General features: G+C 40.6%; 1 protein-coding gene across 1 annotated transcript; it reads right to left on the bottom strand.

Moving 5' to 3' along the window:
• Nucleotides 1-5,981: 5,981 nt before the first annotated feature.
• sp7 (Sp7 transcription factor) lies at nucleotides 5,982-10,399 on the bottom strand. The gene is made up of 2 exons (XM_038696047.1): nucleotides 10,287-10,399; nucleotides 5,982-8,817 (listed from the first exon to the last, which is right to left on the bottom strand). Exons 1-2 carry the CDS (start codon nucleotides 10,320-10,322, stop codon nucleotides 7,471-7,473), a joined length of 1,383 nt encoding a protein of 460 aa, XP_038551975.1. The 5' UTR covers nucleotides 10,323-10,399; the 3' UTR covers nucleotides 5,982-7,470.
• Between the last annotated feature and the right edge of the window lie 8,305 nt (nucleotides 10,400-18,704).

The following is an 18,704-nucleotide window of genomic DNA, read 5'->3' as shown; positions in this document are numbered from 1 at the left end:
ATATAATCAACTGGATGCCTAAAAAAATCTATCTATCTATCTATCTATCTATCTATCTATCTATCTATCTATCTATCTAAGTGGTGCAACACAGTGTAAAACAAAATACAACACAATGAAAAAAAGTATATAAAAGTAAGAGTCTATTGAAAAGACAGTAGGCCTATGTAGCCTACATGCATGACCAAACTTTATTCTTTAGTATGTGTTGTGTGTGTGTGGAGGAATGTTGCATTTATTTATTATCTAAAAAGTGATGGTAATGAAATTAATTATAGAATAAGACCAGAGACCGACTGAGTTTCTATGCTGAGTTTTGATCCCTTTTGCCTTGGTGAATACCCAGAGGAGTTGTGCAGACCTTTAAAATCCTTTGGACCCACAAGTTCAGAACCTCCTGCCCAACTAATGTAGCTGCACTTCCATAAAATATTTCAGTGTATTTTCCACCTTTCCATCATTTCCTTTATTTCGGTGGCTGAAGAATTAATCCCATGATGGTTTGCTAGTAAACCCCTGCTGGCTAACGTTGAAATGGGGCTTGGACTCTGACGGCTTCATTCACTGGCATCCGTGTGTCAGTGTGGATAAGCACATTTTGCCAAGTGCAACACAAAGTGAACTGGCCATGACAATGAATAAAGTCGTTTCCCATTTGAACTCCCAAACCTACAATCAAAGCGCCATGATTTATCTGTGACCAGAGTATACCCCTCCTGCACATTACTCATACTTTAAGCGTTAATTTGCTTTGTTCGCTAAGCCTTCATTTGTCAGTTTAAAGCCCTAATTTATTGACCTATAACGTGATAATGAAAGTGCTTTTATTGAGTTCGTGGTTGAATCACTGACTGAATGAGATCAGACATGAATACCATTTTAGTAGTTAGAGTACATCCAAAATGCATGCACACATAGACACAAACATACTTTCCTTTTCCCTGTCTTGGCCTGGTGCATTATATGTGTGGTTCTCTGGTTGCCAAAATCATCAGTAGATATCTTAAAGCATGGAGCTGTATGAATGCTCTTTTTCCCTCCTTCCACAATATGATGTGTTTCCTTTTTTGTGTGTGTTTTGATCCCTCTCTTGCGGCCAAGCTGTGCTGTGGTGAGGCGCGGGTTCGAGTGGCGCTCCTGTGTTATTTTTGGCAGCAGCAGTGGTTGGTGGCTGTTGAGGAGAGAGGAGACAGGAGGGGGATAGCATGAAGCCCAAAACCGAGGCTGTTTAAGGGATTTCTGTCTGCAGGAATTGCTTTGTAATGATCAGAGACTCATTATGGATGTGTGCGTGTGTGCACTCATGCATGGATACACACACACACAGACACACAGAAAAAGGCTGGCATGCACATTCGTTCATTTAACACTTCACAAACACCTCATATACATGTTCTCATTCACAGACCACACACTCAGAGTTGTTAAATTGCTTAACATGTCAAATGCTTAGGGTTTTGTTTTTATGGAATCATTGTATGATGGAAGTATTATTTACCTTTAAACCAGCAAATTTAAAGCCAGAGAAGACAATTCATTTTTGTTCTGTTAAAAATCTCTTTACATCCCGACGGCAATCAGTAAATTAAATGCTCTGACACAAAAATCCGGTATCTGTGGCTGTCGCAGCGCCAATCCTTTCATCATTTTATTCGGTCCACATGAAATGATTGGCTGGCCTACTTGCCTGTCTACCTACCTAGGTGCACTCTGCTTGCCATTCATTGGGTATAAAAATGTGTTTTTTGGAGGGAGGTCTGAAGGGAGGGGGTGGGATTGTTTTGTCGGCTGGATACTTTCAAAACCTAGCTGTCTCTTTAGTTTCTTGCTAGTAACTGTTTGGCCTTATTTATTTTTCAAACTCACTCTGTTCCTGTCACATGGGAACTATTTCTTGTTTGTCAACCACTCTGGTGGTGTTCTCTCTCCTCTGTGGGAGTCATGCGGAGACATGCTGCCTGCTCAGGCAACATGCAGTGTCAGACGTTCACGCTCCTCCCTCTACACTTCTGAAAACACCATTTGAAAAAGATTTTCTCCGACTCTCTATCCTTGGCCACAGATCAAGAGAACGTTATTACTCTACTTTATTTATTTATATATTGTGGTGGTGATGTGTGTGAACGTATGAGTGCATGTATGCGTGTGTGCGGGTGAGTGATATGTAATTGTGTATGTATGTGCGTTAACCCACAGAGATATTTCAATTTCTTCAGAATATTAAATAAACATGCAGCAGCAGCTTCAGTGAAGCGCTGCCTGCCAGTGGGTTTTGGGTTGGATGGGTGGCGGTGCTGGTGGTGAAGGGGGGAAGGGGGTTTGTGGCCATGGCTCTGGGGGGGTGAGGCAGCTCATGGTCAGGGCCCCCGCCGGACACACTGGCGCCTCGCGCTGGAGGACTTCTGAACCACCACACTCCTCCACCAAAACCCTGCCAACCCTGGCTCCCTGCTCCTGCTTCCAACCCAAATCACTCGGTTCTTTTTCTGCATTTTGACTCTCTCTCTCTCTCTCTCTCTCTGTGTCTGTCTGTCTTACTGTCTCTCTCTTCTCCCTCCTTCCTCCTTGACTCTTTTTCCTTCTTCAGTTTCCTCATTCAGTTGATCCAAATCCAGATTAATTTGCTATTTGGCCGGCCTTCTCTTTTCTCACTTACTGCTGTACTTTTAGTGGCAGGTCTTCCTGATTGTGTTTTCTCTACCTTTTCCCCAGAGGATTTAGTGTTTTTAGATATCCACCACCCCTTTTCTGCGCTGTCTCTCTGAAATCCCTTCACTTAAAATGTTCCAAGGAAGTATTTAGTGGCTTGAACGTACAAAAAAAAAAGCAAACAAGAATGGTTTGGGCTAGTCAGAATACCAACAAGATAGTAAGCCTTTTCAAGAGGAAAGAACAGTTTATGGGCACTCTAGATATTTGTAAGGGTATTAGGTTTTAGTCGGGATTACTGTTTTTCCAACAATCTCCAAGAGATATGGCTATTCTTCTTATCAGTGAAAAAATTTACAATTAATCAATTGTAATGATTAGTAAATGTACATTAATGTTACATGATGAGAAATAGTTGTGATCACTGATAAGGAGCCAAATAATTTACTTTATTCATGCCTTATGGGCAAATGTGGTTATTAAAAAAACCTAACTGCACCTACTGCTGTGTATAATTGAATTATGGATGTCAAACATCCTAAGTAGAGTGGATATGTCTTTACGTATCACACATGCAATTTTCGTAACTTAATTTTCCCCTGGAAGCAATTTGTCATCCGGAGGCCATTAAATGGGAAGCATATTATCTTTTTAAAGGGGCACAGAGTCACCCACAACCCTCCCACAGTTCCTATAAACAAAATGGCATCATTTAGTGCTGTATTTGGCACATTGGGCAGTAAGGGAGGACTCCCTTTAAACTTTAAAGGTAGTTCTAGGCTAAAAAATGCTATGTACATTGTATGGTTAGAGTTGGAAATCTGAAAAGCAATCCCAAGTTTGATGATGCAAGGCACACAGACTGCTGTTTGTTTTTTCAGAAGTGAGAGGGAGGGGGGGCTCTGATCTCCATCACCAGTGTAATAATGATTCGGTGAGGAGAGATAGGACGCAGTGCTGCAAGATACAAGACTGTTGCATCAGCTGGACTCAAAGGCATGTTGGCACAGTGCGTACTACGTTTACAGCATAAATGAAAAAAACACCTAATCACAGAGACACATCTATTGTGCTGTTTTGTAACATGCTGCTGTATCTATTCCTGACAAATATAAATGATGGCTCAAAATGATATGCACATATGGCATATGGTACAGTTGCAAGATAGCCTGACCTTTTTACCTCTTGCCCTCTCTTATCTGTTATGTTTCCCTCTTCATCTCCTGTTTTATATAGCCTGACCTCCTCTACCTTTCAGGTCATGTTATGGTTCTCTCAGGTCAGTTTACCTTTTCCCCTTTGCCAAAAAGCCTTATCTTGTTTTTACTTATGGCCTAACTGCTGAGCTTCAGGGCGCGCTTACATTCTTGTCCCTTTCTCCCCCCGCTCTGCCACAAAGGCCCAGTCACACCTGCAGACACCTGTGCTTTTGTCCTGCATTATGGCTCCGAAAACCCCCCCGCCCTGCACTCATTGGTAGGGTTTAGTGCCATGTCAGAGCACAGACCATTGTTTTACTTGACTATTCATTTAGGACCAGATAATAACAGGAAAAGGAGCTTCATTAGCATTTTGGTCTAAATGTCATGATGAGTTGTTCTCTCATTTTAAGCAGCTGAAATCTCAGAAAGCGGAAAACTCCCTGGTGTTATTCATTAAGCAAAAGTTTATGTAGCTCATCAAGTGGAAATTATGGCTAAAGTAAACACTGCTTGAATGAATGTTTTAAAATTGTTTCTTTGTGTTAGTTGGGTCGGAAATGGGCTGTGTAATGGCTTTAACAGGTGTGTCTGGAATAACCTTTTTATTTTTAACAAGTCTGTGTGTTGCAGTGATTTGATTCTGTAAAATGAGTACAGGGGCATGAGGGCAAACCATATGGAACAGATTGTCCAGCGTCTTCTTTTGCCCCTGTGTGTCACTCCATGTATATTTTTCTTTTTATGACCTTATTTGAAGCGACGCTTAATGTTTCCTGGCTTTCTAAATAAAAGAAGTAAAAATAGAGTTAAGGCTACAGTATGCCACCACCACTGCTGAGGGAATGTGCTTTAAAAAGGCAGAGAATACCAGTAGCAGCAGAGGTTTTAAAAGCCGCTGACCGTCTTCTTAAACCCCCCACCCCCCATCCTTGCCCGCTGGCCTGACACACCCTACCCATATCCCATTCCCCCCTGTTTGCCTTTTATGTTGTGGACTCGACCGTGCTCCCACTTCAGACCACCACAAACATGTCGGTCCCTGATGACAGAGTCAGCCCCGGGACGTTTTATATAAATTGACCTCAACTACAGCTCATTAGAAGCCCTAAATTGGAACCATACAGCCTGGGAAGTGTAAATGTTACAACAGGAGAGTCAGTAGCTTCAGGGGGGTTCCAGCTGCACAGGTTGTCACCTCTGTAATGAAACTCCTTACTTTTATATATATAAAAAAGGTTGTTATCCATTGCGTTTTCTCTTTTGTAAAGACTGGTAAAATGATTAGTTTTAGACGGATGTTGGGGACAAGGATTTTAACATATTTCTGAAATTGTTTTACATGTTTATCATCTATTTCAACCACCACCTGTTAACCAAGATAACAAAGATTCTTTATAATTCTATTATAGTACTCAATGCACATGTTGTAAGCTTCATTTAGTCTTTCTTGAGGCAGAGTGGGTAGTCCACCCACCTCAAGTATTTTTATTAGTCTGCACTATAGCCTGAATGGCCTGACAAAAAACTGGACAGAAAGACACGAGTGCCACTTGTCTTGACTTAAACTTGAAGAAAATGTCATCTACAGTGGCAGCGCGGTCTCACATTGGACATTTCAGACAGTAAAATAGGCGTGATGGTCAGACCAGCGTGTCCTCTGCATTCGTATCTCCACATCACATCTTTCATCCTGCATCCTGCCTTAATTGGGCTCCTTTGTTTGACCGCCTCCCTCAATAAACAATACAACCACAGCTCCCCTGTCCTAATCCCCTCTTCTCCTCTCTACTGACTCTGCTGGAGCATCGCTCTCAGTAATTACCCCTCTCAAGCTGGAGAGTGGAGTAATTGTCTTGAGTGTAACTACAGTGGCTCTCTGAAAGGGGGTCATTGTGTGGAGTTAAGGCTTCACTTCAGTGGACGGCTTTGTTTGTGCTGCAAAAGATAATGAAAGTATTTGGTTGGCCATGGTGAAGGTGGAAATATAGTAAGATATGAAAAGAACGACAGTGAGCGAGGAGAGGAGGGAATGAAGTGTGCAGGAGTGAGCTTCAGGCTCAAGGAACGGCTGCCTTAAAATTTTTGCATCTTGAAACACCTTTGCGTACGAATAACACCAGTGAAGAAGAATGCGTTTGAAATTTCTTTACTTTTAAAAGCACCAAAATTGTCATGATTCCACACCACAACTTTTACAACATGTTTACCTTTTACAAGGTTTAATGCTTTATCACTTTTTACAGTATACTATACCTTTTTTTCACAACAAATCAGTAAACAGTGGTAGTTAAATTCTACCATAAGTAACAACAACATGATCAACAAATTAAGCTCTAATGTTTAGGTTTGTTTTAACTGATGCAACATAGAGAGATATTTTTCAATGTCAAAAGTTACACAAAACATATATCATACATTTAAAAAAAGTACAAAAATAACACACCTAACAATATCTATATACGGTTGTAAATATATAGTATGTACAAACAAGGAGGAGCCCTTATTAATCATTACTTTGCCAGGTGTGGAAGACTTCACAATTAAAAGATTATATAGAAATAGTTTACACGCACATCTAACTTCAAGATCTATAAATAAATCTTTAAAAACATAGCCCCAAACTCCACCTTATAACTAATAAATAAGAAAAAAAATCTTAATTTAATGCATTTTCTTTTCTTTTTGGCCAGCTTCAACCACCTTGCGTTATTTCAGGAATTATATTTCCTGCAGGGTCCAAGATAATTTTCCATGCGTATAATTTAAGACATAAATTAGATTATTTATGTAAATATGGAATTAAATTAGACAAGAAGCAAACAGCAAACAAAAGTAAAATGCAAAAACTTTTTACATAAAAAATGTCTTCGGCAACAAGAAGCAGTAAGTAACACTGTCCATTGATTGTTTCAAGAATAATTAATAAGTATCAAAGAACAGCTGTAAATCAGATTTTTCTGTAGGCATGCAATGCTCCCTCAACTCCATCATTCTAACCATGAGTCTCCTTCTAAAACTACTTTCCTCTTGTGGCTTCAGAGCTCTTTTCCTTCTGCTTTTGCAGATTAAATTTCCCCAGTGGTTTGTCTCATTTGAAAGGCAGAAAATGTCTATAGGCTACAAAATGTGTGCATGGGTGTGTTTACTTGTATGTGTGTGTGTGTGTGTGTGCATGCATAGATGCATTATATATGCTTGCACATTTGCATAGTTATTTCTGTGCATGTGTATGTGCACATGCGCATGTCATATTTGTGTTCATGTACATCCTGGCTTGGTTACTTTTATTTGTGTGTGTGTGTGTGTGTGTGTGTGTGCGTGTTTGTCTGTCTGCATACATTTGTGCATAGGTGTATGTTTGCAGGCTTGCTCATATTTGCTTGTGTGTGTGTGTGTGTGTGTGTGTGTGTGTGTGTTTGGTCCAGATAAAATGAAGTGACTGCTACCTGCAACATGTTCAGTCATTTATCATATCAAGTCTTTTCAAACATGGTCTGATATCCTTTGTATGTCTTGACACAAAATACTGTCTTTTTTTTTCTTTAAAAGGTGAATTTGTCACCATAAAAAACAAACCCACCATGTCTCAAAATAGTATTAGATAGAAGACTTAATGAAGTTAAATCTCCAACAGTCCACTGCTGTTCTCCACTCCATTAGGTGTGCCAGTCTTCTCATCTCCGTTGGTGATTTGGTCTGTCACAGGATTGGTGGGTACAGCGCCGGTGTTAAGCTCTGTGGTCTCTTCACTCCGAGGATCTGTGTCTCCCTCCACAGCTACAGCTTTCCCCTGCATTGCAGAATCCGCATGGGTCTTCTGGTGCTTTGAGAGGTGGTCACTGCGCGTGAAACGCTTGTTGCAAAGTAGACAGGTGAACTTCTTCTCCCGCGTGTGGGTGCGCACATGCCTCTCCAGTTCGTCCGAGCGGGTGAAGCGCTTCCCGCAGAACAGCCAGTTGCAAACAAAGGGCCTCTCGCCAGTGTGCCAGCGCAGGTGGGCTTTGAGGTGGGAGGCCTTGCCATACACCTTCCCACAGCCTGGGATGTGGCAACTGTGGACCGGCTTCTTCCTCAGTGATGCAGCTGAGGCCCCCAGCCTCTCCAGCTCCTGGCAGTTGGGGCAGTCACATGAGGACCTGGTGGGCGCGCCCCCTCCACTGTAGCCCCCTGATCCCCTAGCTGGCTTTAGGCCCATGGGACTCTCAATCAGCCCTGCACTTGGCACAGGCTTGGGCTTATACATGTCCTGGGGCAGCATGTGCTGTGAGGGCTGGAGAAGATGTGAGGAGGAGCCCAGTCCCACGGAAGGGTAAGGAGCTGGGTTGAGTTGTGTAAAGTCGGTGCTGTAACTGGGCAGCTGTGGGCTAAGGGAGGCCTGGGGTGCTACAGGCTGCAAGGAGGCCTGGAGACCTCCGTCCGACTGGGGCTGGGTTGCTGACAGCCAGTTGGAGTTGGGGTGGACATCCCACCAGGAGGATGTGGCATTAGCTGGAGCAGTAGTAATGCCAGGGTGGATACCGGCTTTATACCAGGAGCCATAGGGGTGTGTCATATCCAGGGAGGTATAGACACTGGTGAGGCAATCGGCTGTAGCATGGGCCTTGGACACTAAAAGAGACGGGTCCTGGGAGACAGAGGTCTGGAAGGAGTGGGAGAAAGGGTTATATTCTGTAGTGTAGCCTCCGGCTGAAGGAGGGGGGCTTCCAGTCGGGGTAAGCAGCCCGCCACCGCCTCCTCCAGCTGTGGTGAAGGAGCCAGTGTAGGAGTCCGCCAGGCCACTGCCGTCTGCGGTCCGCCCGTTCTTAGCTGTCTGAAGGTCGGAGGTCATGGTGTAGGACTTCTTTACTGGAGTAGTGCTACCAGTCTTACCGGGTGTAGCAGAATCCCTGATGGGGCTTGTGCTGCCAAACTTGTTACATGTAGCAGTTAACATAGCCAGAGGACTGGAGCCATAGCGTGTGTCTTCCTGGAGAGGAGGAGACATGGGAGAAAATGAGACTGTCTGCAGGAAATGGCTGCTTGCTGCCGCTGCTTCTGTCAGTGTCAACTCTAATAAAAAACTTATGTCTGACTGCCACCGCTGGCTTTTCCTGCTCTCTCCGTTTTCAAAGTGGTCAGGGCAATTTCAAGCAGTGAATGTTTATGCTTCTATAAGTTCGGCTCTGCTCAGCAAAGGACGGAGTCCCTGACTTTTGTTTCACTAACCCACTATCTACAAGCTATTCTTAATTTTGCATTCATATTTGCTTTAAAGTTTTGTCTTCACAGTCCCCAACATATATAAACATACATTGTGTAATCATGTATAGATGCTATACTAACTGTAACTGTGTCCCTCTTATAACAGGACACACATACCTTGTCAGGTGTGTTTTATTTTTCCTTTAATGATTACCATGTCATTGGAGATGTTAGACACACTAATTGTACATTGCGTCACAATGGTCTCACCATTGTTCTGTTTTATTTTCTTTCAGATTTGCACGTTCTATTGTTTCTGTTTATCATCATGTTGATTGTCAATTTATGACATGCCATTTCATGTAAACATTCAGAAACTCCACTGGCCCTTTTAGGAATCAAAACATTTCCTACTTTTGAAGTGAACTAATTCTCTGGTATACATGCAAACTATTTCATGTAATACTTTTTCGAGTATTTCCCTTTCCCATGTGGCAGCTAACTAGCACCAACATATCAGGTCGGTCTTTCTATTGTAACCACACACTGTACACATGGATAAAACTGTAATAATAAAAAATTACTAATATATTCCTGTAATATTTCTATAGAACTTTATAGTATTTGGGCAATATGTAATGGTGAGTTTACTGATGTTACTATAAATGATGTGTTACTTGTTGTGGTATAATTATAAGACTATTGTGAAAATCCTATAGGGAATAAATATGTTGTCTTTCAGTCCAGGTGCACTACATCTCTTTGTATAGCATATAACCTATTACAATTCATTCAGACTAACTCTCCATTCATCTCTTCCAACAAGCAGCCAGTTTTCAGGTTATTAATGATTCATCACAGTCTTTTATTATTCCTATAATGCCTGCAGTCCTCTTAATTTCTTGCTCCATCCACTGCCAACTGTACAGCTTCTCATGGCCACCTGAGATTGTTATTACATTATCTTTTTAATTTTTTTCATGGTAGTCTGAGCCAAACTGTCAGCAGCTCACCCTTAGGTCTTAATGGTGATTTAAAGCAACTTAAGTTAAGTCATTAATGCACATTATAGATTTATATTTAGCCATATATTATTCTTCAACCCACAAACTAAACTGTTCTAGGTTTCCTCATGCCGTCTAACAACTACCAGACTTGAAAATATAGGCTAAACGTAATCTGGAATTTCAATAGCATTCACATCATAAAAAGTTTAGCTTGTATGAAAGAAAAGAAGAAGAAAAATCGACTTACAATTACATTCCCTACCTCCAGAATAGATGCGGCCATCCCTGAGAAACAAAATCCTAAGGAAGCTGAGGGGAGCGGGAGAAGCGCAGCTCTGAGTCCCGGGACAGTTTGGGAGAACTTGGGCACTAACGCGGGGAAGTGTTTTGAGGCACGGGGAGCCCGCCCCCTAATTACAGGCTACAGGCTCTTTGAAGACTCGCTTAGAGGCAATAAAAACCGAGAGATGGAGAGGAATGGACGGAGATTGGTGGATAGAGAGAGGACATCCCACCATCCCAAACGGAGAGTGTCGAATCATTTTTCAAGACAAATGCATGAATGGGTCACTCATCAATCACCATGTGGACATTGTTTCAATTTCTGGCATTATTTTTTTTCCACTGGGATTAGTCCAGTGGAGTCTGAGGGGGGGAAAGGGATAAGGCACCGAGAATTATCTCGCCGGATTTCTTCGCAAAGATAATGCTGTAAATTTATGCTACTAGAGACACATCACTGTAAATAATAAGTGAAAACCAGACTAAAGGTCTTTCCCGTTTTCCTGTAAAAGAGGAAAAATAACAAAAGAACATGTAGCCTCGGCCCACGCCACATAAATCAGAAAAAATTAAGCTGACCGAGTCTGTGGTTTCCATCCGAGATTTTATTATTCTGGTTTCAACCCTCTCTCTGTTTCCAATATTCTTAAATGCAGTTAACTGCCTTTTTAGACATTAAATGTGATGGTTAAAGTGACTGAACTACAGAGACAAGCGAAGAAGAAAAGGATCGAGTCATTAAATAAAATAAAGAAGAGATTATCGCATCAAATTAAATGAAATGAACGGCGAATTCACGAGGGGGTTTGGAGGGGTGGGGGGACCCGCAAAGATGAATTCCTCAAATAAAACGTTTGATTAAAAAAAGAGAGGGAAATGAAAGAGGAGAGCTGACAGAAAGTTTTGCCAAAGTGGTGTTTCAAAATGGTCCAAATAACTTTCTGCCATTATTGATTTTCGAGTCTGGAATAAAAATCTTTCAGTGGAAAATATGAAAATGTGAAATGTTTTGGTCTTATTTAGACTTACCAATTTAAAGTTGGGTCCCCAAACTTTAGCTTACATGCAGCTAATGACAGTGGTCTCTTTGCCTGTTAAATTTACTGTAAACCATTTTAATATCACAACAAGAATCTTAACTCCATGTTGATTCATTCTAAAACTTTGGGTTTATCAAATACTCCTGATAATAATTTAATAATAATCTTTTATTTTTCTTAAATACAAAATTATTACATTCAACAATGCAGTAAGACAAACCCACCAAAGTTTAGCTTTTTTATTGGCTGGCACAGTTTCTTATTGCATATATTTACATATATCAGATATTCATACACATCACAGTGGGAATAAGCATGTAGTCATGTGGTCATAAAATGCATTCATTTTAAACAGTTCTGTGTAAAACCCACTGTCACAATGAACATATTAATGAGAAAAAAAAGCATCAACTTTTCACAGAAAAAATGACTATTGAATGCCTATTTGAAGAGAAAATAGAAATAAATCTACATTTAGTAAGACTTTTTTTTAAATAATCCTTTTTAATATGCCTTCATTCATCATTTAAGTATGTTATGTTTAGAAACTGATGATACATTTCAATATATTTAGTTATTTACTGTAATTGTCTGTCAGGTTTATCAGGTGAAAAGGCATGTTCATTTTAGAATTTCATTAAGGGTTGAAAAAGACAAGAACTCAACTTTCAGTCTCGACTAAGACAGATTCTCAGCGCCTTTTTGTGGGCGTCTCATTTTCTGAAGGAGAGCACAGAAGATTAAAATTGTTGTCAAAAATAAACATATAATTTCTTTCCTTATTTTCTCCTCAATTACAGGGCATGGTCAGAGCAGGGCTTGTCGTTCTGGAGAGTCTGGCCCTCACATGAACACAGCGGCTATATTTGGCAGTCTGCTCTCCAACTGACCTTCATCCCTTTATTTTTTTATTCCAGAAGGGGTGTGAGTATAGAAGAACAAAGGCTGCTACATGCAGAAGTTTACACTCCTACAGGATTGTGCTCATATAAACCTATAACCTCAGACTGAGCGCAACGTTTCACAGAATTACAACACCTGCTCTCTATCTATATACTGTATCTCTCTCTCTATCTATGAAATGTAAGCAATAATGCCTTTAAGATAAATGTGTTACACGTGGCAACCTATCACACTTTCATTTCCTTCCCCTCTCATTTTACACATGGTGTTACTGGTGTAAGTCTTTAAGTGAACTATTCCTTTATTTCTTAGTGTTCATCAGTGCTTTATGTTTTACATTTAAGTGAAATGAGAGGGGAGGTATAAACGCCCCTATACTGCTGCAATGTGGACCGCAAAGGGCCGCTTTTCCTCATTTTTACTTGTAGTAATCTAAAACTTTGCCGTTTTCCCATTTACAGTTCTCTTCAAAAGAGAGCAAGTGAGATCTATAATTAGAGAATATGTTGAGCTTTTAACAGCCTCTTCAAAAAGCTTTCTCTGCTCTATTTACTATTTTCTGCTCTGTGTGGTTTTAGAGTTTTGGGTACAGTAGGCACTGCAGGCTTGATGAACCTTGGGGCGTTGGGTGGGCGCGATTATGTTCCCCAGGGCTGATTATACGTTTCGTATGGACAGTTATTGTCCATATGACAGCTATCAGTTGTATTAGTAGCTCCAGGTTTAACTAGTGTTGGAAGCTCATTAGCCCAAGCCTGTTTATATGCAACAAGTGGCATGTGATTGCTGAATTAACAAAGTCATTACTTGAGTGTAAAATGTTTTTGCATTTATTGTGGTTGTCTCTGCTGCCTAGTTGATTCTGGTCCAACTAGGCAATTGATAACACACACATAACTCAAACAACCATGTTACACCTTTTTCTTACTATGTGGCCAGTTGCTCTCAGAAATTTGTGTTTGAAGACCTGAGATCTCTGAATTGTGTCTCAGTGCTGAATGTTCACATTACTTTTGTTTTGGACTTTGATAGTTTGTGGTCTCAATGGATAACATTGAACTTGTTTTGTGTTCAGCTTCTCCATATCATAGGAAATAAATTCTAAGTGTGCAGGCATTTGTTCCTATGTTATAGAACTGTTTGAACCTTGGATACACCTGACAACACTTCTCAAAAGCCTGGATTCAAGTGCACAAACCTTTATTCATCTTATGAATAAGCAAATCTAAAGACTATAAGCACTTGACTAACACAATCTTATACAGGCCCCTGTTGTGCGTGTAAGCTACCTGCTGTAAACACTAAGAACAGACACAGTTTGCTCTCTCTGTGCATTGGCACATGCTAATGGATGTTTGTTTTTTATAATGTATCCCAAATTACAATGTATCCCAAAGCCTCGGCATCGACTTCTTCTGCATTTTGATTGATGCTGGCCACATTTTTTGCCTTTTTCTTTTGGCTTTTACTTTGGTAAAAAGCAGGAAGCAATAAGACTGTCTCCATCATGTTCACCAGTGGTCAACTTTTCCGTGCAAACCTTATAGTCGAGCCGTTTCACGCTGGCAAAAGTTCTTCTGGTTACTCAGCTCAACAGAAAATGAAAACACTCACAGTAACAAGTTGATTGAAGTGATGGCAGTGAGTGCGCAGTTTGTTTGCTGACATCCAAGTCCTCGGAATAGAGGTAGAGTCTACTCCTTGTCTCAACATAGTTCACCTTTTGCTGTCATCACCACAGAAAAGAGAAACTTGGTGGTGATAGTTTATGAGGCATAAGTTCTTTGTTTAAGGACGCTCAAGTGTGTGAAAGGGAGTAAGAAGACCGAGGCATCAGAACATTTCCAACAATATCCAGTCCTACCTGGGACTGTAAATTGTGTGTTCTTTCTTAGTATTTTATAAAGTTTTTACTCAAGTGTACTTCATAACTGTTGAAATAACATCCATTGCATAGGACAATTCTGTTTCCCACAGAAACTGGAAAACTGTGTAGCAGCTATCTAGTTTGAAGTCTTTCTTCTTAACCTTTCAAAATCATGATGTCTTCAAGACTAATGTTTTAACTTATAGAGTAATATATATAGTACCTACTTGAGTAGGAAATTCCAGCACAGCACGTATGAAGCGCTCCCAGAAGCTTTCTTTTGGACACTTTAATACTAGCAAGTTCATCCAGCAGGCGTCTTCCTTGAAACTTTAGTGAAGTTTGCCAGATAATTCATCTTTCTGGTAACACGAACGCAGCAGCAGTAAAAAGGAGCATAAAACAAAGCAGTGGGACTCCTTAGATGTTAGGCTATGTCTATACATTGACATCACATGCTTGGTTTTGTTTCTTTTGAATGGCCTTCTGTTTTCTACATTGGTTTTAAATTGGCCTCTTGGTATCATTAGGCCATTACAGCAACCAAGTAAGTGTGTATAATGGTGGATCAATGGAATATCTCACCATAATGCATTTCCCTTGACATTCCCCCTCTGGGCTGCAACCCTCAGAAAATTAACAATGTTAATAATACTGCGACGGAGGGGGAAAATTGAAATGATTAGATGTGTTTTACTTCACTGCTGATGGAAATGTGGTGAGAGGGAATCAGGGTCAGGGATAGACTTGCCTTGCAGCATGACTCCGTGCTATTTTTCCAGGCTGTGTGGTCAAAGATTCAGAGAGCTTGTCAACGGAAAATGAGAGAGCGAGAGAAGTGGGGGAGAAGAGAGAAAGAGGGATACGTATAGACAGAAAGACTGCGAGAGAGAAAGACGGGATGGTGGGTTATACAACGTACCAGTGAATATCATGTTCATTTCTGCTGCTGCTGATGCTGCTGATTATGGCATCAGTTGATCGTCACTTAGGCCTTTTTCAGTCAGACATGAAGAGCGACAACATGCTTTTAATGAAAATGACCTGCCCGGCTCGAGTTGTCTGTCTCTATTTTGGGGCATGTTGGTGGTTTTGAGTAATTCAACCGCCAACGTGCTGCATTTGACCCAGTGGACAGAACATGTTCAGTCACCAGACACGGTGGTAAACACATATACCAATAAGGAGAAAGCTTGCCCTATAGTATATAAATGTAAATAGAAAAGAAGCTAAATGTTTCCTTCTGCTTATTACTATGAAAATTGTTTCTGAAGAGCAACACAGTTTCAGTCTGACATCCCCACCCCCAGCAAAGTCTAGTTCATTCCCGTCCCGAGTGACCACACATGTCAGAAATAATCCCACATGGCGCTATGGAGACATTAATTGTTTTCCCCTATGAAGAATATTTTACTGTTCGCAGAATGACAGAGTTATTATCCCATTTTGGGTTATGCAACATGCCTAATATGCTGTTTATCATGCAGGGTATTACATGCAAGTATCGGCTCTAGAAACACAGAAGTCCATCTACTCCCAAACAAATCCCAGTCCACCGCCTTCTTGCTGTATACAAGCCGACATCTGGCCTGTAATCTCCCTGTCTGTCGGGGAGACCTGCGGCCACCTAATGACCCCAACAGGCGTCATGCATGCAATTGCTCAGGATGGCGCAATGACAGTCTCTTTCAATATCTCTTTATACACACTTTGCAAAATGAGAGGGACTTTGAAGAGTATTACGCTTTTCACTGGACACTGCAGGTTGTCTGGGAAGCAACATACATGCAGTGTGGTGTGGTTGGACATGTGGTTGATCCTTAATTTCTTAAGGAGCCTGTGCTGCATATTAGAATAAAATAGAAAATTATTCAGTCCAATTATTTTTTATTCAGTTATTATTATTATTCAGTTCAATTATATATAAAATTATTCAGTCAGCATTCAGACCTGAATAATTTTCTTTTCTACTGATACTTTTGTGATTCGATTGAGCCATTTAAATGAATGTTTGAATGAAATGATGAAAAATTATTTATCTGAATTAAATCAGGACCGCGGGACAAAGTTAAATGTGCTTTAAGCAGTGTGGGTGATGACTAACTGGTAGCCTACATGTAGGGCTGTGTGATATGGCAAAACATTCATATCCCAATAACGATATATATCCGATATAGAACATTTTTTGTAAATTCAATGAAATATGGCATTTCCAACTGGAACTAGGGATATTTCCCGGCATTATAAAGCTGGGAACTTAGAAGGGAGAAATCCAACACCATGACAAATACCATGATAGAGTGAACGACACAGCAAGTAATGTAACTAATGTAAGCTAGGTTGTTGATTAGCAAACTTAGACAATACTTGCTGCTGCAAAGCTATCACGAGAGGATGAGACAGTCAACACAGCAGCTCCAGGCAGAGCAACACTCACAGCTCTCCTGCTGCTATAGCTAACATCACAACAACAGCATGTCTTGGCGAATTACAAGTCATTTAATGTTACCTGACTGACACACAAATCATGGCTGGAACTGCTGGGTAGTGTTGTGTGGCTCGGCTCGTCCATTATATTTAATGCGATTTCTTCTCAGCAAAACCGGCATGCGTGGAAGAACGGATAGCAGTGAAGTTAGTTTCAAGTTGGATATTTGTTTTACATTGGACATTCAAGCGGCAAACTTCCGGTTTCATCAGTGAGGACATATAGGAAGTAACTTTAACTACAATTCATCAACTCATAGGGATTACTTTAAGCAGAAAGTTTCCATGAAACAGAAAACGCAGTGTTATTTGACTCCATATATGTTTTTTATATACAGTCTATGGTATATGTACATGTTTCTGTAAAAACACAAACCAAGGGAGGGACGTGTCACAGGCATTGATTGCCGTTTACAGTCGCCAGTAGCGCTGAATGCGTGTTTACGCCCCCACCCCGTCATGCAGACTCTGTGCAAGAGTCTCCGAGACAGACAGAGGCCAGTTTGACCACTTGGTGTACAGTATGAAGGTGGCTTTCTTGCCGTGTTTGTGTTACTGGATTCCCTGTTGGTTGTTGAGGCTATGTTCGGTCCTGTTCATGCTGTGTTCACTGGGAGGCTGCTGAGCGAGGTTACGTTGCCCGCTCGCCTGGCTACAGTTCCAAATCAGGCACCGCACCCCATGTAACTTAAACACCTTTGTAACGGTACAGTCTATGGTAAACACTAACACTCCCCCGGTGCTCCGATCTCCCAGTGCAGGCAGAGTAAGCTAATCTGAATGTGCCTTAAGCAGTGTGGGTGATGACTAACTGGTAGCCTACATGTAGGGCTGTGCGATATGACTAAACATTCATATCCCAATATAGGTAATTTCATATCCCAATAACGATATATATCCCGATACAGAACATTTTTTGTAAATTCAATGAAATATGGCATTTCCAACTGGAACTAGGGATATTTCCCGACATAATAGCAACTCTTTAAATATATATATTGTTGTGAAATAAAAAATCAAGTTCTGGGAGATTTTTTACTTGTAATTGTTATTTTATTGAGCTTGGATGACACACAAATTATGCGTATTGATTCAACATACTATCATGACTTGTCAGAGTTTAACATTTTCAGTTAATAAAAAAATAATTAAATAAAAAAAAGTTCTGTTAATGTAAAATACAATTTGATGACATGTAAACAGCCCACAGTTTCATGTGCGGGCATGTTCAAGGCCAGACGAGTGACCACAGGGCCACAGCTGAAATTCGAAATTGAAATTGAAGCGTAATTTGGTGAATGGTAAGTAATTGTTTGCTTAATTACACATATTTGCATTCGCTCAGGATTCTGTTGGTGATAGCCTACTGTAACCGAATACCGAAATTTGGAAGTCCTTACTCTGAAATTTGAGCAGTGCTGATAGTACAGTCTCTGTGCTGAAGTAAAATGAGCTAGTAGCTGTAGCCTGTCACTGATTGAGTAGGCTTAAATGCGGGAGTAATAGGTGGCCAGGTAGCCGGGGAAAACGTCTTGGCAAGCTAACTGAATATGGGATTACCCATTAGCCACCGATCCGGTTAGCATGTAGGCTACAAGTAGCTACGTTAGCCAGTTAGCTGGCTAACATTAGCTAGACATGATTAGACTATGATTCAGATGAGAAGAAATACTAAAAAGATAACTTGCTAACACACAACTTAACTCTTGCACAGATCAACGTAATTATTAAGTTCATGTTGTTTGTTGTGTTTTCTGTGGTCAAAAAGCTTCTTCACCTAACTTAAAACATTATGTTGGATCAACTTAAATACTTGCATTCATGTTGACAATTATTAAGTTCATGTTACTTAGAAATGCGTTTTATTGTGGCCTAAAAGGTCATTCACCATACTCAAAACATTGCTTTGAATTAATGTAATTCTGCCAGCAGTCTTATCTTAAAAATTCTAGTGGAAAACACATTTTTTTTGTTGACCCAATGTTTTATTTTGTATTGTGTCTGCTCAAGTTAGTGAGTGAAATTCTAGTATTTTATTTATGTGTTAACAATAATTAGCAGGTATCGGTGCCAGCATACATAGCTT

Source organism: Micropterus salmoides, unplaced genomic scaffold (assembly GCF_014851395.1).
Source record: "Micropterus salmoides isolate LMB-PRFRI ecotype aquatic unplaced genomic scaffold, ASM1485139v1 Ms_hic_scaffold_4, whole genome shotgun sequence".
Taxonomy (NCBI): domain Eukaryota; kingdom Metazoa; phylum Chordata; class Actinopteri; order Centrarchiformes; family Centrarchidae; genus Micropterus; species Micropterus salmoides.
The sequence above is the reverse complement of the archived record's forward strand: the minus strand, read 5'-3'. Positions and strand labels throughout refer to the sequence as shown.